The sequence below is a fragment of the Microtus ochrogaster genome, chromosome 5 (assembly GCF_000317375.1).
Source record: "Microtus ochrogaster isolate Prairie Vole_2 chromosome 5, MicOch1.0, whole genome shotgun sequence".
In the NCBI taxonomy this organism is placed as follows: domain Eukaryota; kingdom Metazoa; phylum Chordata; class Mammalia; order Rodentia; family Cricetidae; genus Microtus; species Microtus ochrogaster.
The window spans coordinates 61,545,766-61,569,742 of record NC_022012.1 but is presented as its reverse complement, the minus strand read 5'-3'; the positions used below and the strand labels follow the sequence as shown (position 1 = coordinate 61,569,742).

The following is a 23,977-nucleotide window of genomic DNA, read 5'->3' as shown; positions in this document are numbered from 1 at the left end:
TTTTTGGTTTTTCTAGACAGGGTTTCTCTGTGGTTTTGGAGCCTGTCCTGGAACTAGCTCTTGTAGACCAGGCTGGTCTCGAACTCACAGAGATTCGCCTGCCTCTGCCTCCCAAGTGCTGGGATTAAAGGCATGCGCCACCACTTAAATGCTGATTTTTTTCTGTGTTAAAGAACACTGGTTCTGGGAGGAAGAAGAGGACCAGCAAGAAGGAAGGAAAAAGAACAAAATTTAATTACACCACAGGCACACACCCAAAGATGAAGGCCATCATTTTGTTTGCCACTTTAAGCATATATAATGAAAAATGTAAGTGAATTATTTCATGACAGAGCAAATAATAAAGCACCAAATAACTCCTTAGTAAACTCTATGTAATAAACCAGGTGGTTGTGACACAAATTTTTAATCCCAGCACTCGGGGGCTTGGGGGGGGGGTGCTGAGGCAGGTGGATCTCTATGAGTTTGAGGTCAGCCTAGTCTACAGAGTAAGTTCTAAGATAGCCGGGGCCACACAGTGAAGCCCTGTCACCAAAATAAATAAATAAATAAATAAATAAATAAATAAATAAATAAATAAATGGATAAAATCAAAACAGACAAACAACAACAACAAATCCATCCCTCTATGGAATGGTTCCCCACCCCTTAATGAGAAAGAGTTTCATAGCTCTGGCTATCCCTCAGTTCTCTATACATTCAAAGGTAATGCTGAACCCACCTCGCCCTCCAAGTGCTGTGATCAGAGGTATATGCCATCAAACCCTGCTGTGTGGTAATGCTCAAGGCCAGACTGGTCTACAGAGTGAGTTCCAGAACAGCCAAAGATACACAGAGAAACTGTGTCTCAAAAAAACAAAACTTAAAAAATAAAAAAGTAAAAGAAATAGAGTAAAAAAAAACAAACAAACCAAAAAAAAAAAAAAAAAAAAAAAACAAGCCATGTGAAGATGGAAATTACAGAGAGAATCTGTCTGGATGCTGTATGTTATTGTGTTGTCTTTGAATTGTTTGACTGCTGAGGAAGGAGTAACCATTGCTAAAAGACATCTGATTATAAAGGCTGCTGGATTAATCCAACCTATATATTTTGAAAATATCCTGACTTCAAAATTTAAGTCAAAGGATAATGTTACTATGGAAAGAGGTTCTGCTTTTATTTCCACAGAAAATGAAAGGCTGTGGATTCATTCTGGGTTAAGAATAATAAGGTTTGACGGAGGAAGAACCCCTGAAAAATCTCCAATGGGAATGGATGGCCCAGATGATCCAACATTTCAGAGCACCTCTGTTGTGGTTTCTTCTGATTTCTGCATCCAGACCAGTTTCAAGGCTGCTGCCTGAGATGATCAAGCCTCACAGAATATTCCAGTCAGGACTTGACCATAATCCTAAATTTTCTTTGGGTCCCCACAAGATTACCAGCACAACCAAACAGCAGGAAGTAGCATAGAAAACTTCATCCACATTTCCCCCCAAAAATGGATTATGGATGTTTGTCTTTGTTTAGAGTGTTGATTACAAACTGTTATGGATAATGGTGAAAAAAAAAGATAAACAAAGGAGATTAGATTCCAAGTTCTTATTTTGCAAAGAAAAAAATGGGAAATAATGTGGGATGATGCTCTTGTAAACTATAAAGATTTGTCACTAATATTGATTTAATAAAACGCTGATTGACCAGTAGCCAGGCAGGAAGTATAGGTGGGGAAACCAGACTAAGAGAATTCTGAGAAGAGGAAAGACAGAGTCTGTCACCAGCAAGATGAAGAAGACCAAGATGAGAAGGCCTTCCTGAGAAAAGGTACCAAGCCATGTGGCTAAACATAAGACAAGAATTACGGGTTAATTTAAGTTATAAGAGCCAGTTAATAATAAGCCTGAGCTAACAGGCCAAGCAATTTATAATTAATATAAGCCTTTGTGTGTTTATTTGGGACTCAATGGCTGTGGGACAGGGCAGGACAGAAATGTCTGTCTACAACACCCACTTTACATGGTGGTGGGGATCAAACCCTGGGGTTTGTGCATGCTGGGCAAGCACTCTACTAACTGAGCGATATTCCTAGCCCTGTAATGCCCATTTTGAATGCCCTGACATTTCCTCCTGGGCACAAACATCTTTCCTTTTAATACCATCAAGTTGGGCTTTGGAGAAAAGTTAAGCCAAAACAATTTTATAACCATATTGATAAAAATCACTGGCTTTGAAATATACTCAATCTTTCCTCAGTTTAAACCATCATTGCTCCTTCATAACTGATGTAAGTGCTGTCAGGTACAATGAAACACGACTTCTCTCAATGCTTATACCTTGTACCTATGCTTTTAAGCAATGCTATCTGACAGGTTTAATAATGCTCATTCTATGTACAGTAAGAGAATGAAAGCACTATAGTTTAGCATTTTCCTAAAAGATACATTTTTTGAAATGTCAAAAGATTCAAACATAGAAACTAGTCTAATGATGTTCTATATACCTACCACCCAACTTCAAGCAATAGTTACCATACTTATCAACTAGCCTAACTACATTTATTTAGTACTTTCTACTTCAAATAGATTTCAGAAGATTGAAATATATTCTTTAATTTATTCTTTTCAATAATCATCAATTTAATTTTAAAAACTTTCATCATTGAGGCTAGAGAGATGGCTCAGTGGTTAAGAGCAATGGCTGCCCTTCCAGAGGTCCTGAGTTCAATTCCCAGCAACCACATGGTGGCTCACAACCATCTGTAATGAGATCTGGCACCCTCCTCTGGCATGCGGGCATACATGGAGGCAAAATGTTGTATTCATAATAAATCTTTTAAAAATAAATAAATAAAAATAAAAACTTTCATCACCTTATGCTTGTTACATCTACTCAAGATATAAATCTTAAAATTTCTCTAAGTAAGTAAGTCTACTTATAAATGTAGACACAGTAAACATGACACTAACAGAAATAGCATCACCATCTTAGCAAGTTCAGAGTCAGAATGGCAAAAAGCACTTAGCTTATATCTTTATACATTACTGTCTGTCAAATTATACACGCACTAGCTGTTTCCAACGCCATCACCATCTGGAGACCGGGTATAAGTAATCTTGAACTCAATATCAGGTACAAGTTGCATAGCTCTACGGTAGAACTTGATGGCTAAAAGCAGAGACAAAGCTAAATTAGTTATGGGCACACTGTCAGTTACTCTGACTGGCCTTAACTGTGGTTGGCAGACTTCTTTATGAACAGCTGAACACTTCAGACATGCAATGGTAGCATACCGAACAAACACGTCTCCAAGCCTTGCTGCTCAGGCTCCTATCCTCTCAAGACTAAGAGGTTATGTAACTTAAGATGTGTTTTACAACTATCTTTTCATCCTTCCCATGTTTTTCTCACCATCTATGACTCATCAGATTGATTCTATGTGGGTGTTTCTTTGTGGGGTTTAAAAAAATGCAATTATTATAGGTCAAAATAATTACTTCTGGATGAATTTTTCCTTGTATCACAAAGTTGAAGAAAATGAAATGCTGGATATACTTCATCCTTCAAATCCAATTTCCTTCAACCCAATGTGCCCTTATTCAGCTAAATAAACTTTAAATATTATTATTTTTATGTGAAATTTTTATTTCTACTTTTTAAATTACTCTTTGAGACTATAAATATAATTACAACATCTCCTTCTTCCCTTCCCTTCCTCCAAACCCTCACATATACCTCTCCTTTATCTGTTTCAAATTCATGGCTTCTTTCTTTTAATTAGTGGTTAAATACATATATATTCCTACATATAAGCTGCTTGGTCTGTATATTACCTGTGTGTATCTTTTCAGGGCTGACCACTTGTTGCTGGTGAACTCCAACCCGGGGATGATTTTTTAATTCCCTTCTCAGAAAATCTTAGTTTCCTGTAGTTTTTTTTGTTTTTGTTTTGTGTGTGTGTGTGTGCGTGTGTGTGTGTGTGTGTGTGTGTGTGTGTGTGTGTGTGTAGCGTTGAGGCCTTCTGGCCTTCCCCCAATTTATTTTTATTTCTGTCTATGTGTAGATGCCCAAGGAGGACAGAAGAAAGTGTCAGATGCCCTGGTGCTAGAGTTACAGGAACTGTAAGCACTGTTGAGCATCTCTATAGAACCACACAACTTATTTTTGCCGCTTTGGTTTTTGTTTTGTTTTTTTGGTAAAATGTAAATCAAGCTTAGAAAGACCAACTGGTGTTCTTTGATTTCATCCGTAGTATTTCATGCATCTGAAATACTTTCACACATGAAGAGAACACAATGTGATTTTTATTTTACTAATGAAAACTAACACAAAACTAAATATAGAAAAATTATTTTACTTATTTTACACATATGATAATATTGTCCTGCAATGTATTTTGGAAACAAGTTATATAAAATTCATTCATTTTAACTAATTGATTGTTTTGGTGAGAAGGGGTCTTTACTATGTTGTAGCCCTGGCTGGCCTGGAACTCATTTTGTAGACCATTTCAAACCTGCAAGGATCTTCTAGCTGCAGGCATGCACTACTGTGCCCAAATTTTTGTTCTTAATTTAAAGAAATAACTTCCATGGTAGGAGGAGAATGCTCTATACCAAATAAATTCCAGCACAAGTGAATACTGATTGCTAACGAGCTGCAATTTAGAAGCTGGGTTTTACCTTCATAGAGAGCTCCGTTTTGTTCTTCTTCTACTGCTTTCAGGAAGAGTTCTCGAGCCTGTGAAATAAAAAGGTTTAAAAAAAAAAGCTTTGAAAATCTGTATGGTAGGCAGACAAACCAGGTGTGATGGCACAAGACCTCAATCCGGCACTCGAGAGGCAGAGGCAGTAGGTCATCCATACGTGTGGACAGCCTGGGTTCACGAAACCCTATACAAAAATGAATAAATAAATAAACAATAGGAAGTAAATTTATAGTAGAAAAACAACATTTTCAAATGATGCTACAGAATTGTACATCCAAAGCAAAATAATGGATTTTGACCTAAGCCTCCCAGTTTACATAATAACTCAAAATGGATTATCAACTCAAATGCAAAACCAAAAAAAAAAAAACACTTGAGGGAAAATGAAAATCTTGGGGACATAGGTGGCTCTTATTGTGTGAGTGACACAAAAACACACAGTCTACCCTGTAAAGACTCAGGCTCTGAGGGGCACCCTGCTGGGATGTGATGACAGGTGGGGACAGCCCCATGTGAGAGCAAGACAGTGACAGGGGTCAGGCAGCAGCTAGCTGAGTACTTCCAGTATTAACAGCTACGAACTCTCCAGATTAAGGTAATGACTGATATAACATGACAACATGTTCAGTTTAAAATGTAACAAAACACCAACTATAGCTCCCAAAGAACCAGGTGCCCAGTGAGATGCGGCAAGGCACACAGGAGGCTCAGGCAGGGAGAGCACGGTAAGCTCTAGGCCACTCTACCTACACAGGGAGTTCCAAGCTGACTGGACTACAGGGTGAGAACCTGTCTCAAGACAAAAACAAAACAAACAAAAAAGCCAGCAAACAAACATCCTTTGAAAAGGCTAGAGCATTTGAAAATTTCCACCTCTGCCTTTAGGACTTCTGCTGTAAATTCCAGACATCCATTTTTTCAGACACTAGGTGAATCTTAAGAGGCAATAAATAAACAACAAACTTCACATGAAAATGTTAGGTGATAGGAAAATAAGCTGGTGTTAATTACTGGATAAGATGTCATGACCGAATTAACTTAGAAAAGAGAAAGTTTATTTGGGTTCGCGGTTCCAGAGGCTTGGAGTCCATGGCGGGAGGATTGAAGGCATGCTGCAAGAACGGGAAACTGAGCGCTCGCGTCTTTACACAGCGAGCATGAAGCAGAGAGCAAACTTGAAATGGCATGAGCCTTTCAACTCTCAAAGTCCAGCTCCAGCAACATACTTCCTCCAACAGTGTCAGCAGGGACGGGGCACTCAAACACCCCAAACTATGGGGGACGCTTCTCATTACAGTAATAACACCACCCCAAACAGAAGCAGTGCAGGGCAGGTAAGCGGGAACACTAGTCAAATTGTCTCCACATCAGAAAACGTCATTTTACTTTACAAATACACCTCTCTATCACCAGAGCTGACTAGAGATGAATTATTAGATCACTTTAGTACTTACCTTCTCTTCCTTTGCCAGTTCCTGCCTTCCTTTGGTATCTGCAGCTGCTTTCAGTATGGAGCCTCTTCCTGCTCTGCAAGGCCGAGTTTCTAAATTACTAGAACCTATGCCTGGGGTAAGTTCAAACATCCACTGAGCTCTGAACATCTGGAGCTGTGCCTGTAACAAAAGGGAAGTTGAGGAACCATCAAGAGAAGATAGTGAGTCTCTGGAGTGACTTAATAATATGCCCAGTATTTATTTCAATGTACTTTCTTGAAATTCTAAGGCCAGGAAAATCAATCTCTCTCTCTATCCAAATACCTGATAAACATACTTTTAAAAAAATAATTTTCTGCTTAAAACTTTAGAGAATGTGTATCAGCTGGAAGTGAGTCTGTCTATACAACAGAAAGCCTGAAAGCACTGGGGAATAAGCCCTGGCGTGGGGGCTGAACTTCTGTGAATGCCGCACATTCAGAAGATATTACAAAGCTGAGACATTCTATAGCTCAGCCCAAAGTTCTTCTCTTTTAATAAACATTCCATACTCCAAAAAGGAAATCCTTCGAAACACAGGTCATTTCAATATAAAACACGCACAAAGTCAAACCCCTTATGTGCTTGATTGATTTTAAGGGAGAAATTGTTACCCCAACTTCTAAAAACAGCCAAGTTTTCACCCCATCTGGCTACTGCCACAGCAGGGTGCCTTCAGGCTCCCCACGTGATGACCTGGCTCCCTGCGAGGGCGGTTTATCCTCAGAACCCCACAAGACCAGCCCAGGAAGTCCATTAAGACTGCACTAGAGCTGGGCTTCTTCCTCTTGTCTCCATTTCCCTCCTCCCTCCCAAGGCACTGACTCTTCGGTGTCCTGAAGAGCAATCTCCACTTCTCTGTTTCCCTCCCAAGGAGCTCAAGCCAGAATCGTGTATGTTATTTGTGGTAACTTTTAGAAAATGTGTCACAGATGTTCTAAGAATGTTCTGTACAGGGCTTTGGTTCCCAGACTCCTCTAACATGTTACAGTCATGTCTGACCTGCAGACCTACATCCATTATTTACTAAATGACATGGACCAAATAGACAAGTATTATTAAGTTTACAAGTTTAATAATTAAATTAACTACAGTAATTAGTGTAATATACAAGATTTACCTCATCCTTGGAAATGGCAATAGTGTATTTCATATCATGTTTCCACCATTCCTTAGAACGAGTAATGGCTATTTGGGTCATGTGACACTTTTCCATATAAGTAACCCTATGATAAACATCTTTTAACATGTATATTTACTAATTTTTTCCATTATTTCTTTAGATTTAATTTCCTGGAGAATTGCTGTATCAAAAGGGAAGGCATACTTTTAATTTTGATACACACTGCTATGTACCTACAAGAAAAATAATGGCCATTTATAATCTCAAGTGTAATGTGCAAGTGGTTTTACAATCCAGATAGAAAACCACAGAGAAACCCTGTCTCGAAAAAGCAAAAAAAAAAAAAAAAAAAAAGGACATTATTCAAAAAACCAGTTAAATTATTAATGAGGCATATTATCTCTTCAAATATTTAACAGCCATTTATATTTTTCCATTAACTGTCTGTTCACCTTTCTGTTTTGTGTTCCTCTGATTTATGCACAAAATCTATATACTGAGGATTCTAAACCTTTGTTCACATGACAAGCAGTTGTTCAAGCTATTTCCTTCAACCTTATGATGCCTTTTGTTATGCACAGGCTTGGAACTTCTAAGTGAGCAAAAAATCAATCTTGTTATTTAAGGTTACAAGTTTTGAGTCATGCTTACATACTACTGAATACTTTAAGCCTACATTCTGGGACCAATGCAATAGTTCAGTAGGTAAAAGCACTTACTGCCATGCCTACTGACTCTAGTTCTATCCCTAAGACTCACAGTAGAAGGAAAGAAATGACTCCCACAAATTGTCCTCTGACCTCCACATGGGTGTACACGCGCACACATGGACACGCAAATAAATAAAAGTAATATTTTAAATTACATACTGAACTCCAAAGCTTCAGTTATTGATATCTATTTTTACAGAAGTATGATTTATGTATGCTATAAAGAATATGAAAGTCCAAGCCAGGCAATGGTATTGCATGCGAGGTTATTCTGGTCTACAGAGGAAGCTTCAGGAGAGCCACGACTACATCTCAAAAAAACACACAAAAAAGAATATGAAAGTCCAGCTAAGCTCCATGCAAAGAGCTGACAGATGCTCCCAATGGGACCAGTTTCCACACAAGGGACAAGCGCTCAGTACAGAGCTGGAGACACGTGCCTGCAGGTCTCTCTCTGCAGGGCTCTCATTTTCATCATCACCCACGCTGACGGCATCAGAATGACAATCTTCCTCCGCTTCTGCCTGAGAACAAACCAGAACAACATCAGAAACTGGCAACTGCTAGCTCGTGACAACTGTCAACCGGTACGACGCCTTTGAGTTTGCGAAACGCATTCTGAAGACAGAGGCTGGACAGTGCATTTAGGACCCTGCTGTTTATTGCAAAGGAAAATGAGCCTGAGAAGCATATTCTCTACTGCACCACAGGAGTGTGGTAGTATCACCATCAATCTTAAAATCTTTTCCAAAAACTGTAATATCAAGTCCACTCATGCAAAAGTCATTTTGAGCCGGGTGGTGGTGGCACACACTTTTAATCTCAGCACTTGAGAGGCAGAAACAGGTGGAACTCTGAGAGTTCGAGGCCAGCCTGGTCTACGGAGTGAGTTTCAGGACAGCCAGGGATACACAAAGAAACCCTGTCTACAAACAAACAAGTCATTCTGAGTCTAGATTTTGCTATCTGTAAATGTTTCTTTGGCCTCTTATTTTCTATAAACTGTATCTGGATCTAGAAGAGGAAATGGAATAAAGTCTGGTGAGTCGCTGCTCTCTGAAGACCACCTCACAGGTGGCGTGTTCTCCAGCAGGACCCAGGTGTCCTGAAATGCAGCCAGTCCTTTCAGCAGTGTTCCGAACACAATTATTTCAGTCTACCCAAAAGCAAAACATTTTCAGAACAATTTTGTGTTCATAAAGTTCAGCAAGTTAAGGGGACTACGATGTCTCGTGCCAATGAAATACAATTGCTTCTCTCCAGATAACTACTTTGGTAAGTTTAAATGATGCCAATGAAAGAAAATTTGGACTTTAATTTTTGTAATACCGTAGAATCAACCACCAGCCTTTAGTTTGGGAGCTGAAGACGATTCTGCAGTTAAAAGCATTCTGCACTTCCAGATGAGCCAGGTTCCGTTTTCAGCACCCACATGGTGGCATACATCCAGGGGATCCACCTCAGCCTGGCATGCTATCACATGCCTTTAATCTCCACAAAGAAAAAGGCAGGCAAATCTCCTAGAGTTAGAGGCCAGCCTGGTCTACAGTGAGTCTAGGCCAGTGAAAGAGTAGACAGTGAGACCTTGTCTGAAGGAAGGAAAGCAGGGAGGGAAGGAAGCCCTTCTCTTTTTCCTTTTTTTTTTTCAGTGCTGAGAAATTGAGTCCAGAGCTTTCCACATGGTAAACAAGTACTCTACCACTGAGCCACTTAGTTATATCCCAACCAAATCAACCTCTTCTATTTTATCTATTATAAACCCAATCTTTTACACTGGAGTGACTTCAAGTGGAATAAAGGTGAATTGAATTATAGTATGCAGCTTTGGGCTTAAAACATGTTTCAGTTTACTATTTCCATTGTATCCTTTTCGTTTCAGTAAACCAAATAACTAAAATAACCCTACTTCCCAGGTCAGTGAAGCATTGCCTCAGTTCAGCCTGTTAGCTAATAACTTAGCAGCAAGGGGAACTTGCTCAACACTCACTGTGATTGGTCCTACACAGAAATGTGGCAATGAGGGAAAGAACCCTGAAAGTTAGCTAAGAATAATAATAAAACCAATCTTCCTGCCTCTAGTATGTATACACACATGCAGAAGGGTACATGTACAGGTTCATACACACATGTACCTGCACACACACACACCACTCCAGAAAAAAAGAAAAGCCAAAAACAAAAACAATTCCATCTAGTTCCAAAGATAGCAACTTTTATAATAGCAAATTTTAGCTGCAAACTATTTCAGGAGAGAAAAGGTTTTGTTACCACAGGTCTCTGAACAGAGCAACCAGACACACTTGCACCACACACAGCGCAACATAAACAAGCTCTGCTCATCCCTTATCTCGAGCAACCAGACTCCCAGCAGGGGGCCAATACCACTTGACTAGCTGGTACACAGTGAAATGCTTGCTGCTCTATAAAGGTTACATCAGTGAAGACATAAATGAAGCAGCATCAGTTCTAAGTCTGGAGCCTGGGTTTGGATAAAAGGGCTTAGAACCCTCCAAAAGGTCCCTGTGTAAAAGGCATGGTCCTTTAGGTTGGCACTCCTGGACTTTGAAGGTACCTGTAGAATCTGACCTAGCGGGAGTGCCTGAGTCATGGGGGATATATCCTTGAAACACACTGTGGGGCCCCTTTCTTTTCTGTGTCCCGACTCCCGAGGTGAACATTTTCGTTCATGTGTTTCTGACATGATGTGCTGTTTCATTAGAAGCTCAAAGCACTTGGATCCAGAGTTGATCCTCCAGAACCTTGGGCCAAAATGAATTCTTTACAAGTGATACCAGGAATTCTGTTGCAGTAAGAAACTGATCTACTAGGAAATACATGCGGGACTCTGAGATGCATAGATCCCTCTGGGAAGCATGCTGCTCTTTTTAAGAGTCGACTTATCATTGCAAACCCTCAGTGAGCTAATATGAGAAGACAGAGTCCAACAGAGTATCCTTTTAGTCGGGCGGCCTTCTAGCTATTACCTGGCAGTCAGACTAAGCTAACTCCATCTGAAGAGCTTCCCTTGTTCACGCCAGGTGGCGCTGCTTGCTCTCTGGACCTGGACTACCATTTTCCTCACTTCGCTGCTCCTACTTGTCAAAAGTCAGGTAAAAGTTCACCTTAGCAGCTTTTCCCAATTACCTTTTTGTTACCTTAGTTTTGGATTGAAAGTATTTGTTCCCTTCAGTGGATTGAGTGCACTGAAGACAAAGAACATATCTTTTTTTGCTACCTTTAGGACGTGATTCTTGGTCTCACTCTGTATAGCCTAGGCTGGCCTTGAACTGGCAGAGATTTTCCTGCCTTGGACTCCTGAATGCAAGGAGGAACGGAATTATAACTGTGAGCCACTACGCTGGGATCTCTCCATTTTCTTTGGAGGGACTCTGTGGAGCTGGAGAGAGAGCTCAGCAGCTGAGGACTGGATATTCTTCCAGGGAACCTGAGTTTGGTTACCAGCACCCATGTCCATCAGCACACAACAGCTCCAGGGGACTGGAATCCTCCTCTGGCCTCTGCAGACATCTACACATCCATGACACCCTGTCTTAGTTAGGGTTACTATTGCTGTGATTAAAATGCCATGGGCAAAAGCGACTTAGGGAAGAAATAGTTTATTTCGCTTTTGCTTCCATATCACTATTCATCATCAAAGGAAGTCAGAAGAGGGGTTCAAATAGGGCTGGAATGTGGAGGCAGGAGCTGATGCAGACAGAGGTCATGGAGGAGCGCGGCTCACTGGCTTGTTTCTCATGGCTTGCTCACCCTGCTTTCTTTTTTTTTTTTTTTTTTTTTTTTTTTTTTGGAACAGGGTTTCTCTGTGGTTTTGGAGCCTGTCCTGGAACTAGCTCTTGTAGACCAGGCTGGTCTCGAACTCACAAAGATCTGCCTGCCTCTGCCTCCCAAGTGCTGGGATTAAAGGCGTGCGCCACCCTGCTTTCTTATAGAACCCAGGACTATCAGGCAATGCATGGCACCACCCACAGTAAATGGACTGGGCCCTCCCCCATCAATCACTAAGAAAATGCCCTACAGTGGATCTTAATGACAGCATTTTCTCAACTGGGGCTCCCTCCTCTCAGCCGACTCTGGCCTGTTATCAAGTTGACATAAAACTATCCTGTACACATACAAATACACTCACACTCACATTCACACACGAATTTAAAAACAATTTAATTTAAGGAGACAGAGAGATCTGTAAAGACAATTGGAGAAGATCAGGTACGGCACCAAAACCCACACCATACATAATGCCTACCTCAAAGACAAGAAAATGGGAAACCTGAAATAAGACATCTCTTTTCTCCCGAGTTTTCCCCACTGAATCCACTTTTAACCTGATTTTGAAAGTATGACCTGGGATTTTACTACATTTGATCAATTTCAATGCCACTTGAAACAGGCGCTTGGGAAATTTTCAGTTTTTTCGTAATAGAAAATTACTCAAGCATCACTGTATACTTGAATCAGTTTCTTCACAGATGGGGTCAATTAAATACGAAGGTTAAGGGCTTCATCCTGGTCAGAGAACCACTTTTGAAAGTTTAGAAGAATAATCAATTAGTACGTTTTCTGTTCCGGATTAGTTACATAAAAATAAATCGTTTCAGCCAATTCACTTAAGGAACGACAATCACCTGGGTGTTCTAGTCAGTCTGTACCTTTCATTCTTAATTCGTTCAGCCCTAGCCGGAGATTAGTTTCTTAGTCATTGCAGAGACTACACATTCCATGCCACAGTCCCGTGAGACCAGAGCAGCTTAGCACAGTCGCTTCATCTGCACACAGAGAAGCGGCTTAGGCCCTCGCTACCACGAAATTAGATCGGAGTCCTCCAAGTCTGCCAGGACTGCCGGCCAATATCATCATCCTAGCAGGCTGAAGCCTCGGGGGCGTGAGTGTGTCCTAAACTCGGGGCTCCCGAAGACGCAGAGATCGTCTGTGTGCCCTGCTGCCAGAACAGGAGCAATCAACAAGTGTCTCCGCTTTCCAGTGCCACCTCCCTGGCACAGAGGCCAGGACCGCGCACTTCAGTCCCCACTCCCTGCTCGGCCGGTCTTGGGGCGCCGAAGCCGGCCTTTCCTCCGCTGGCCGTCAAAGCTTACCCTCACCCGGGGCCGCCTTCCCGCCCCGATGGCCCAGCCCGAGCTGCCCGCCCCCTCGCGGTTACCATGCTGGCGGGCGGCCGGCCCAATCGAGGGGCTCCCCGCGCCCGGCTCCCAGAGGGGTGGCGGCTGCCGGGTGTCTACTCCTGTCCGTCTGCTGCAGCGGGGCTTAGCAGAGTTCTCGGTCGGAGAAGCGCACCACGCAGCGGCAGTAACTGCGGGCCCGGCGTACGGCAGCCATCTTCGCGGGACAGGGGGTCGGGGGTAGGCGCGCTGCGGCGGCCGGGGACTCGAGCTGCGGAGGGGTCGCCGGTTGCCAGCGGAGGCCGAGCACCGAGCGAGGAAACGAGCGTCGGCCCGACACGAGCGATCTGGATGCAGCGCCGGAGCTGTCTGCTCAGCTGCGGAAACTGCGCCGCCGCGGCGCGCATGCGCACGGCCGCCGCCGCCTGCCGGGTTAGCAGCCGCCCGTGGCGGGCCAGGCTGATGGGCCTACTGTGTGCAGCCCTCCGCGTGGCCGGGCTGCCCCGCCTCAGTCAACCCGCCTGGTTTTGGTCCTGAGGACACCAAGGCAGCAGGGAGCAGACGTTAGCTTCAAATGTTTAAACCTGAATTTGGAGTTGAGTCCCTGAAGCGATCCTAATCGGACGCTAGGGAACTGAAGTTTAGGCGGCCTGGGACACTGGGGGCCCCGTCGGAATGCGAAGAGTAGTAGCAGTCATTGCACCCCACAGCCTCAGGACCGAAGAAAACAGACGCTCGTGCGTGCAGCCGGAGAGTGGGACCAGCCAACGCTAAGCAGATCGAACTACAGATCCCACAATACCACGGAGGAAGGACGTGCCTTTCCTAGGCCCGAAACCCGATTCCTGAAGGGGAGGGAACGACGCGACGAGGCACGCCGGGATTTGTAGTCGGCTGTACCACGTTGAGCCGGAACTTACACTCACCCACCCCCAGCCCTGTGCCACTTCTTAAAGCCCAAACATCCGATTCCACGTCAATAGGAGGCACTTGGATTGCACGTTTTAGAACTTTTTCACCTACAGACATATGCTAGCAAAACTTACGGGCTTCTTAGCCTTGCACAGACATTTAGACAACATTTATTGAGTTTCTGTAAGTGGCAGGACCTAACCCCCAGGACGCTACGCTACATTCATCCGACTTCACAGAATTTAAAATTTTATTGTGCTACTTTATTCTGGAGCTCATAAATGAAGTACGTCTTCGGCAAACAAATGGAGGTAAAAGGGACGGGGTACAACTTGATTACAGTAAGAAATTGCAAATCCTATGTGTGTTGTTCTTTTAGTTTGTCATCCACCGAGTCCAGTTAGTGTTGCCTGCTGGAATATTGCCCGATCTTGATGACTTGATTTTGTAGGAATAATCATAACTGCAGTGGGTTAATGACAACTATCATGTCATGTCCAGAAAGCAGCATTTTCGAGCACTCCTCCCGATCCCAAGGGCTCTCACATTCTCCCCATGCCGTCCTCTTTAATGTTCCTGGAGGTGGGAGCTGGGGAATGAATAGAGATGTCCCGTTTAGTACCCAGCACTGACACTTATTTCCCCCAGGTTTTTGGTTTGGGTTTTTGGTTTTTCGAGAAAGGGTTTCTCTGTGGTATATCGCTGACCATCCTGGAACGCTGTAGTCCAGGCTGGCCTCGAACTCAGAGATCCGCCTGCCTCTGCCTCCAGAGTGCTGGGATTAAAAGCGTGCACCACAGTTTTGTAAATATGGGATCCACCTCTACATGGAGACTGTCCTTGTCTCCTGCATTAAGAATTAATCTAGTGGGATAGGTCAGACACTTGGCTAAGGAAGATGGGTTCATAAGATAATGTAATTTTCCTTCCCAGAATTCCCGTCTCCTGTACATTCTCTGGAAGACAGCATAACGTGTTCACCTGGGTCTGTCTGTTCAGGTCTGCCTGAACACTTTTTTTTTTCTCCTTTCTTTTTCTTTAAGATTGTAGCCAGAACGTAAGCATGCTTTTAAACTCTCTAAGACTCTGAGCTTCCTTGCTCCTTCTCCAGAGTTACCCTTTCTGTCATGTGACTGCAGACACCATCCATACCTGCTAGTCTGCTCTGTTCTGTTCCTCCTGGCAGTTCAGGGTTTACAGCTTGCCAACCCTAGGCTTTTCCTTGTTCTTGAGCTTCTGCTTGGGTTCATTTTTAAGTTCTTTTATTAATGACTCTGCTCGTAGGACTCAGCCAACCATGATAAGCTTAACAGAAACAGATCACCCAAAGGAAGTTTTTTTCTTCCAACCATTACCGCCGGCCAGTGTAGGACCCAGCCGTGATAAGCTTTATAGAGGCCTGAGTTTCAGTAGTTTTCCTTGAGGCAATACCTGGTTGCAGGAAGGACCACATTAACTAAGATTACCCAGGCACCACCCAAGAACAGACTGTCCAAAGGAAATTCCTAATGTTCTACTGTTGTGGATAGGATCACTGCCAGCACACACTCACCAGGACACCCCTAGACAAATGTCAGCCAATCATGCGTCCTGAACCTTAAAAATCCCTCACCCCCACCTTTACTACTATAAAAACCCAACTCTAACTGAGCTCAGGGCTCTCCAATTATTCCAAGACATTGGACACACGGAGAGACCAAGTTTGCAAACTTGTATAAAATAAAGGCTCTTTGCTTTTACGTATGGGACTCGGTTTCCTTGTTGGTTTTTGGGAAACTTCACGGATCTGGGCATAACACTGCTCAGACTTCCCAAGATTTCTTTCCTGCCTTTTAATTCCTTTTTTAATCTTTTTTTTTTTTCCAGACAGGTTTTCTCTGTGTAACAACCCTGGCTATTCTGGAACTCACTCTGTAGACCAGGCTGGCTTTGAACTCACAGAGTTTCGCTTGCCTCTGCCTCCGGAGTGCTGGAATTAAAGGCATGGGCCACCATACATGGCTAATTCCCTTTTTAAAAAGATTTCCTTACTTTTTTGTATGTTTGTGTGTGTGTGTGTGTGTGTGCGTGTGCGTAAGTTTATGTGCACCACATGTGTTAGGGACAGGTGAGTGGTGAACCATTTCATAGAGATTCTGGGGACCTAAATCCAGGCCTCTACAAAAGCAGTAAGTGCGTAATGGCCAAACCGTCTCTCCAGCTCCCTGCTTCTTAATTCTTTAGTCAGCAAATGAAAGGATGCTGAACCTCCACCCCAGACAGCATCCCTTAGGCCAGTTATGAGTCTGTGTTAACTGCTGCCCACCGCAGAAGACACTTCCCTGACTAGGTAAGGTTGAGAGTAGTTCTAGTCTCTGGGTATAAACAAATACTGAAAAGGCAGTTTAACAGCGTGTCCATTTCGTAAAGCAACAGTCATGGGTCTCCTCCATAGAACCTATAACCTCCTAAGCCATAGACTTTTGACAAGTCTTACTATAACAAACATGACTTTCTTCCTGTGGAGCAGGTCTCAGAGCCAATCAGAAAGCAGTTGATTTTACCAGTGCCACTACTGCACCAGTGGACACATCTTGCCTAAATCTTATGTTTTATAAAGGTCCTCTCTTGTGGATGTTTTTATTTGTACATTACGTTAGCCACCTATTAAAACTACCTTTCTATTCAATGGAGGCCAAAAATTCAATAGTTCTCTTGGTTTTTAAGGGGACTCTAAAATTTAGGTCTTCCAAGAAATTTTTTCTCCTAATTATGTTTTTAAAATAGGTTCTAAATGAAAAGGGGGGGTTATAACAAAAGAGATTGGAATTTTTTAAAGGTCAGTTTTCAAAGGAAAAAGATGTGAAATAGTTTCAGAAGTAGTCAGTTTCATCGAAAAGTGTTGAATGGTCAAGGTAGGCTGACCAACTAACACAGATGTTTTCTGCTTTCCTAGCAAGTTAATGAAATAATAAAGCTTAATAAAATAAATATTTGTGAAGAGAAATTGCGTACCTGCTTTATTGAAGCGCTGTTTGCTTCACAGTGAGAGAGCCTGTTTTATTAAAGCACAGCTATAACTCACAGCTGCTGATCGATTTTAGTTGGGCTATCCAGGAGCCCTCATCACTGGTTTTTATTATCTCAACATGGATTTACAGGGTTATTATTTCCCGAGGGCCAGAATTACTAATCTAAGCTAGTTAGTAACCCAGTGGGCCTCTGCCAAAAGTAGACCAAGATAGTTCCCGTATTTGCAAGGTAGACTGGCTTGGTCCATTAAATTATACTAAAACTTAATCATTTTAGTTACTTTTAAAATTGCCTTTTATGGACACTATATGACTAGTTAGGCTCTTTGTCTTACGTTCACTGATGATGATCTGTGATTTTTCACTTGCCGTGTGGGTTGGCTGTCAGAGAAGTAAGCAAAGAGATAAATGTTGGCAGAAGCCTACTGGAACTTGACTGTCTTGTAGGTTTCTTCAACAGAAACAGACGCAGTAAGTGCTTGCAGCTTTAGTAAATTCGGGGTAAGTTAGTAATGAAAGGAAATTGTTATGGTGATGAGCTGGAGATTATTTTATTTTATTTTTAAGACAAGCGCTGGTGTAGCCGAGTTGTCTTTGTAAGCTTGATCTTTCTGCTTGCACCATCTCAGTGTCAAGGTCAAGCCCAAACTGGGAGAGTTAAACTCACCAAAGATCAACGGTGGAAAACGGCTACTGTGGCAAAATAGTGTTCTTTAGAACGGTGTGGGTCTCCGGACTAGCAGCATCTACTCCAGGAACATCTGGTGTGAGGCCTAGCCATTCATTTTTACTAGCCTTTTAAGGGTACCTCTGTGGAACAATGAACGCTAAGGGCAGGGGGAGAGGGGGTTGTTTGGAGCTTTCAAAGTGCTCCAGAGTCTTCCCTTAAGATGATTTCAGGTAACGTCTACAGTATTATTTATTTAATTTCGGATTTTTGAGACAGGATCTCTTTATATCGTCCCGGCTATCCTGGAACACACTATGTAGACCAAACTGACCTAGAATCCACATAGCCCTGCCTGCCTTTATCCCCTCAGTGCATGTAAATACTGTTTTCCGATGGTCTCCGGTGACATCTGTGAAAGGGTCGTAGGCCCCCACCTCCCCCCAGGAGCCCCAACTCCCAGGTTGAGAACTGCTGCAAATGGGGTTAGATTTCTTACAACTGCTTGGGAAGGAGAGCAAACGCAGATTGCAACTGGATGGTTTCCCACGTGGAAAGGTATCCACCCGACCATTCAAACTTAAGTTAAAACAGTGCTGAAAGCGATTTTCTACGGTGGTTAAATACAGGCACCAAAATTCGTTGTGAGTATACAATTTAATCGCAAGCAGGAAAATGTTTTCAGCAGGGTTCCCCTTCTTTGCGTGTACCGGTTCAGCCTGCCTGGCAGGTGGTGGGTTTGCAGCTCCAAGGTGGGCTCTTGGGAGCCCGGGAGCTCAGCGCTGCCCTCTGCCGAGCATCCGGAAGATGGTGGCGGTGCAGGGCTGCGCGGGGCCAGCGAGGGGAGCTGCAGGGCAGCTTTTCCAGGGAAAGCGGCCGGTCGTTCCCACTAGAAGCCACTCTCTGTCTTTTGTTTGTTTTGCTACCGGAGGCCGCGGAGCGGCGGGTGCCTGCTGGATGCCACGCGCTGCCGGGTGTGGATTTGCCGGGCTCGCCCGCTTGGATCCCACTACCCTTGCCTGCCGGGCTGCTCGAGTGCACGCGCCGCCAGGCTGCAATCGCCGCCAGTAAGTGGGGCTGGGGCTGGAGGGCTGAGCCACGACCTGTCGCTGGGTGTTGGGCGGTACCGGCTGACCCGAGCGAACTCACAGCCTGGAAGGCTAGGGACTGCGGCTTTCTCCGTGGACCTCGCCCTCCTGTGGATCTCGTCTCTGCCGAGAAAACTCCCGACCCCGGAGCTCTTGATGGGTGTGTTTACCTTTCCTTCTGAAGAAGCTGTGCATCCTAGCCGACTTGAAACCCCTCGCGGGTGGTGGGATCCGGGTGGGGATGCGAGTGGGTTGGTGCTGATGACTTGGGCTTACCATTTCCCTAACTAGGCCCGTGGCAGCCGCACAGGGGTCTGAGCAAGAACACTCAACACTTACTCGGAACCATTTTCCCCCAGATTTCCTTCTACTCTGATTTCTTTACTAGCACTCGAACGTCTCAGACGTTTGGAGGAAGATAGTGAAAGGTTTTTTTTTTTTTTTTTCCAGAGCAACCATTTATTTTGTGGTGTTAACCTTTTAAAAGTTTGACACTAGCATTTATGGCTTGTACAGGGGGGTAAAATTAATGCGTCTATCTGCAGGGGAGGGTATTCGCTTCCACTTCTTACTCAAGAGTAGCTTTTACTAAGCTGAGGACATTCTACACTGGATTTTGCACACCGGACTAGATCTCTGAGCTATTGACAGTTTTGTTTTATAAATGTGGCCCCAGCGCTCTTTGTAGTAAGAGGAGTTTAATAACAGTTTTCATCGCACCCATTTCCTGGAGAGTCGGGGCTTCGGGTGTGTCCCAGGAATGCATGCTGCCCTTGCATCATACAAATCTAAAAGAGCTTTAAATTAGTGTGGTCAGCACATAAGTTATTTGAGAAATCTGTGTACTGTATGCATGACTGTTCCAGGAGTTAATGTATGCATAAATATGCAAATCTGAAATAGTTTCTGAACAAAAAAGCACTACAATCTGGTGGATTCTTTAAGGCCTTCCTAAGGGCCTAGGATTATAAAACACTGGGAAGTCAGAGTAGAACTCAGGACAGTGATGGGAGTTTTTGGTTTTTCTAGACAGGGTTTCTCTGTGTAGCCCTGGCTGTCCTAGAACTCGCTTTGTAGACCAGGCTGGCCTCGAACTCACAGAGATCCTCCTGCCTCTGCCTCCCTAGTGCTGGGATTAGAGATCCTCCTGCCTCTGCCTCCCTGTTTTCAAATAGCATCCTGGGTCAGCCCCTGCCTCAGAGGTGCAAGCTTACAGTGGCCCCAAACACTTTCTGCTCTTCCCTTTCTACTTTGCCTTATCCCTTTCTTTGGTCATACTGGTGACTGGGTGGGAAGAGGGCAGCCTCAATTCTCAGCGAGACCAACCAGTTTCTGATAATGAAGGGGTGTGCTGCAGGGTCCATGGAGCCCACCTGAGTAGGCAGACTCCTGCCATTCTTGCCAAGGGAACTGAGCGTTTATACCAGTGACAAAGAAACCGTCTCTCTTATTGAAGTTTCTTCCCTGTTACAGAGTGAGGAGCTGGCCATCTGGAGTTCTGCTGACTGGCTGTTCAACCCCACCAAAGCCCTTTTCATAGTTGTGGTGTTCTCTTTCCCCCTCTTGCTTTTTAAGGTCCCAGTAACACTGAGGATTGTTTCAACTTCCAAGCATTTGAACTATCTTTAACCATCTCTCCATCATCCTTGGTGTCAGTGAGTCATCAAGACCTTTGAAATGTGTTTCATATAGATCTTTCTCTATAGCTAATCTAATCCTGCCCTTCCCTTCCTGCATCTTGGGACACTGGAATCACCTCCCCGCTGGCGCCTCACGCCTGTCCGTAAGCCCTCATTGAATGTTTGCCCAGGGAGTGAATGAATGAGAAGCTTCCTTCTCTGGTCTCTTCGTTCTGTTGCCCTTGTCTAAGTTTTTCATGTGATAACTTTGTTATAGTTTTCCTGGCCTAGCAGTCTTTAGTTATCTCTGCCATCTGTTATCTTAGTTCTACGCTAGTCCATCTGATATCTCAGGGCCTCTTATTGTGGACCTCATCCTTCATATCTAAATTCTTTGTTTTTATTGTCTTACTGTGGGGGCCAGACTCCGGTCACCCAAGTGTCACTATCATATTCCTCTCTATAACCACACTCTCCTGGGCAAATAGTACCCATCCCTGGGGGAGGATACCGTTTTGTGTGTTTGTAAATATGCTCATGTGTGTGTGCAGACACATGTATGTGTAGATGTGTATGGCCAGAGGTCAACATTGAGGGTCTCACTGGTTCAGTTAGATGACAAGTGGTGCACCTCTGTGCCTGGTTTTGCTTTATGTGTGGTGCTGGGAATCGAACTTGGGTCTTCATGCTTGCACAGCCAGCTCTTCATCAACTCCCCAGTCCCATGAGTCCTATTTTTTTTAATCATTCATTTCTCCTCCTTTTCTTTACTTTGTTCACTCGCCTGTCATTATATTGCTATCTAGTTAGTTTAGTATTTTAAGTCTTTGAGACATAGAACCTTATTTTATGCACGGCAGTCTGTCCTTGTGGTTTTAAAGTCACGGTTGGGCTTGATTTATTTTTCAGTCACAGGGCTATGTTGGATTCTTCCAGCATTACTCTTCTCTTCATGCCAGTTGTAACGTGAAGACGGTCTACAGCGCCTACTCAGTGATGGCTGCCCAGGCTCTGCTTATCCCTTCGCAGTGCCTGGCAGAGTCCTAAACAAACATTGGTAGATTTGTAGTAGACATTTCATAGTCGAGCCTAGAGAAGGACCACGCTGACCTTGCAGTGAATCTTACTCTTACTGAAAATGCTGGAGATTACATTATTCCTGGCTACAGCTCTGCTTCTGGGATCTGTTGCTATTTTTCCTTCTGAACCTTGCCAAGAATATTTCTGCCTTTAAAAAGAAAAAATCAGCAACCTCTTCTACTTCATTTTGTGGGATCTTGTCAAGTTAAAAAATATACCTATCCAATGTATTTATCTGCATGTGGAAGATGTATGATTATATATATATATATTTGTCTATTTATATTTATTTGTTTTGATTTTTGAGACAGAGGCTGTGGTGGTTTGAATGGAAATGGCCCCCATAGGCTCATAGGGAGTGGCACTCTTGGGAGGTGTGGCCTTGCTGGAGTAGGTGTGGTCTTGTTGGAGGAAGTGTGTCACACTGGGGGTGGGCTTTGAGGTTTCAGAAACTCAAACCAGGCTCAGTGTCCTGCTCTCTTCCTCTTGCCTGCCAATCCAGATGTAGAAGTCTCAGCTACCTCTCTAGCACCACATCTGCCCACGTGTTGCAATGCCTCACACCATGATGACAGTGGACTAAACCTCTGAACTGTAAGCCAGCCCCAATTAAGTGTTTTCCTTTACAAGAGCTGCCGTGGTCACGGTGTCTCTTCACAGCAATAGAAACCCTAACTAAGACACAGGCTTGTTCTCTAGGCCAGGGAGCCAGGTGAGCCCCCAGCCTCCCAAGTGCTGGGATTGAAAGTGTGAGCCATCACCCAGCTTTAACTATGTGTGTTTAGGCAAGACTACTTACTGGGTGGTTTCTGGACACACTTCTGGGTACGGTGACCATTGTAGTTTCCTCTCTGTTGCTGAGATGGAACACACTGACTAAAAGCAGCTTGGGGAGGAGGTGTTTATTCTCCCTTATGGCTTGCAGCCCACCATTGAAGGGAGTCATGCGGGAACTTGAAGCAGAAACCATGGAGGAACACTGCTTGCTGAGTGGCTCACAGTTCATACTCGCTAAGCTTTCTAATGCAGCCCAGGACCACCTGCTCAGGATACGGTGCCACCCAAAGTGGGCAGGGCCCTCCCATATCAAAAGTCAAGACAGTCCCCCCAGATCAATCTAGGCGGTCCTTCAATTGATGCTCCCTTCTCAGGTGGCTCTGTGTCAGACTGACTAGGGACAGTGACCTTTCCGTACAAGCTGACGTGTAGACCGAGAAGCAGTATCTCACTTAACTCTTCATTAGCATTCTTTGAAGGCCATGTTAGTTTTTTACAATTAAATTAAACTTATTTACTAATTTACTTATTTTTGTGACAGGGTCTCCTTGTGTAGTTCTGGAACTTGCTATGCAGCCAGACTAGCCTTGAACTCACAGAGATCTACCAGTTTCTGAAATTAAAGGCATGCAGCACCACTACACCTGGCTCCATGGCCGTCTTTTTTTAAAGCAGGATCTTTGTGTTCAGGCTCGTCTCCAACTCAAGGCAGTCCTCCCTTAGCCTCTTGAGTGCTGACATTTCACATATAAGATGCCACACCTGGCCTGGGCATCCTGTGACTAGAGTATCAGACTCTGGCTGGACCTTAGTGTTTATAGATGATGTGGTTGACTAAGAGTGTGCAGAGGCGTGTGCTGGATGATAGACACACTATTCTGAGGTCGTAGGGGAGACATGCCCTTACTTATGTTAAGATTTACCTTTGGACTACAACGCTAACTTCCTTGTCAAAGTACACATGTTCTAGCCAGGTATGGTAGCTCACATCTGTAATACCAGCACTCAAGGAGCTGAGGCATGTAGATTTCTGTGCTTGAGATCAACCTAGACTACACAGTGAGCTTTACGCCAGGCTGGGCTATAGAGTGAGATCCTGTCTCTAATAAAACTCCAACAACTTACTTTGTAAAATGACTTTGGTGAATCAACCAATTTCTAGGGCAAATTGCATTGAAATCCTGGGGAAATATTGTGAGAAGAAGAAATTGAAGCTGCCTGTACTTGAAGCCCAGGAAGTAAAAGAAGCAGGTCAGACTGTACCAGAGTTGGTAACTTCAATGCTGTGGCACCCTGCGCCTCTCTGCTCAGTCTGAGCTACCTGCCAGTGAGGAACGGAGCCCTGTTGAACAGTTCGGGGAAATGTTCAGCCCAAGCTGAACCCTTATGTTCCTAATTTCCCCATGAAGCTACTGAAGTGTCTCTCGCCCTCTTTGAGAGGTGGACTCTTCACAGGAAGAGTAACTCACAAGCCCACTGTGCAGATCTATGAAATCAGGTGAGGGTTTCAGGATTAGAAAAGAACCTGCAAGCCTTTTACAGAGGTTTCGTGGATGAAAGGCTGTTCACTTTCATGCCTTAAAAGTGTGCCCTCTGAAGATGGCAAAGGTTTGATGTGGAGTCTCTGACCTCTCCTGCAAAGTCGTGGTACTGGATGGTCTTCAAGTTTACGTACAGAAAGACTTTCCAGTTTTCTTG

General features: G+C 43.9%; 2 protein-coding genes across 6 annotated transcripts in view; one reads left to right on the top strand and one right to left on the bottom strand.

Moving 5' to 3' along the window:
- Fbxo9 (F-box protein 9) overlaps window positions 1-13,466 on the bottom strand; it is a 32,720-nt gene extending 19,254 nt beyond the window's left edge. Inside the window, exons 1-5 of the mRNA XM_005347596.2 lie at window positions 13,167-13,466; window positions 8,431-8,514; window positions 6,140-6,298; window positions 4,660-4,717; window positions 3,046-3,145 (exon numbers count right to left, since the gene is read on the bottom strand). Coding sequence (XP_005347653.1) covers window positions 3,046-3,145; window positions 4,660-4,717; window positions 6,140-6,298; window positions 8,431-8,514; window positions 13,167-13,169 — 404 coding nt within the window. The 5' untranslated portion in view covers window positions 13,170-13,466. The remainder of the gene's footprint in view (window positions 1-3,045; window positions 3,146-4,659; window positions 4,718-6,139; window positions 6,299-8,430; window positions 8,515-13,166) is intronic.
- An 826-nt stretch (window positions 13,467-14,292) lies between these two features.
- The window catches only part of Ick (intestinal cell kinase), a 62,632-nt gene continuing 52,947 nt past the window's right edge, over window positions 14,293-23,977 (top strand). For 2 of the 5 annotated variants that reach the window (XM_026778970.1, XM_026778968.1), the window contains exon 1: window positions 18,609-18,782. The gene's annotated coding sequence lies outside the window, so the exon portion shown is untranslated. Of the gene's footprint in view, window positions 14,349-18,608; window positions 18,783-18,901; window positions 18,964-23,977 lie in introns of those variants that run through there. The other 3 variants (XM_026778971.1, XM_013346410.2, XM_026778969.1) reach the window with 3 other exon arrangements.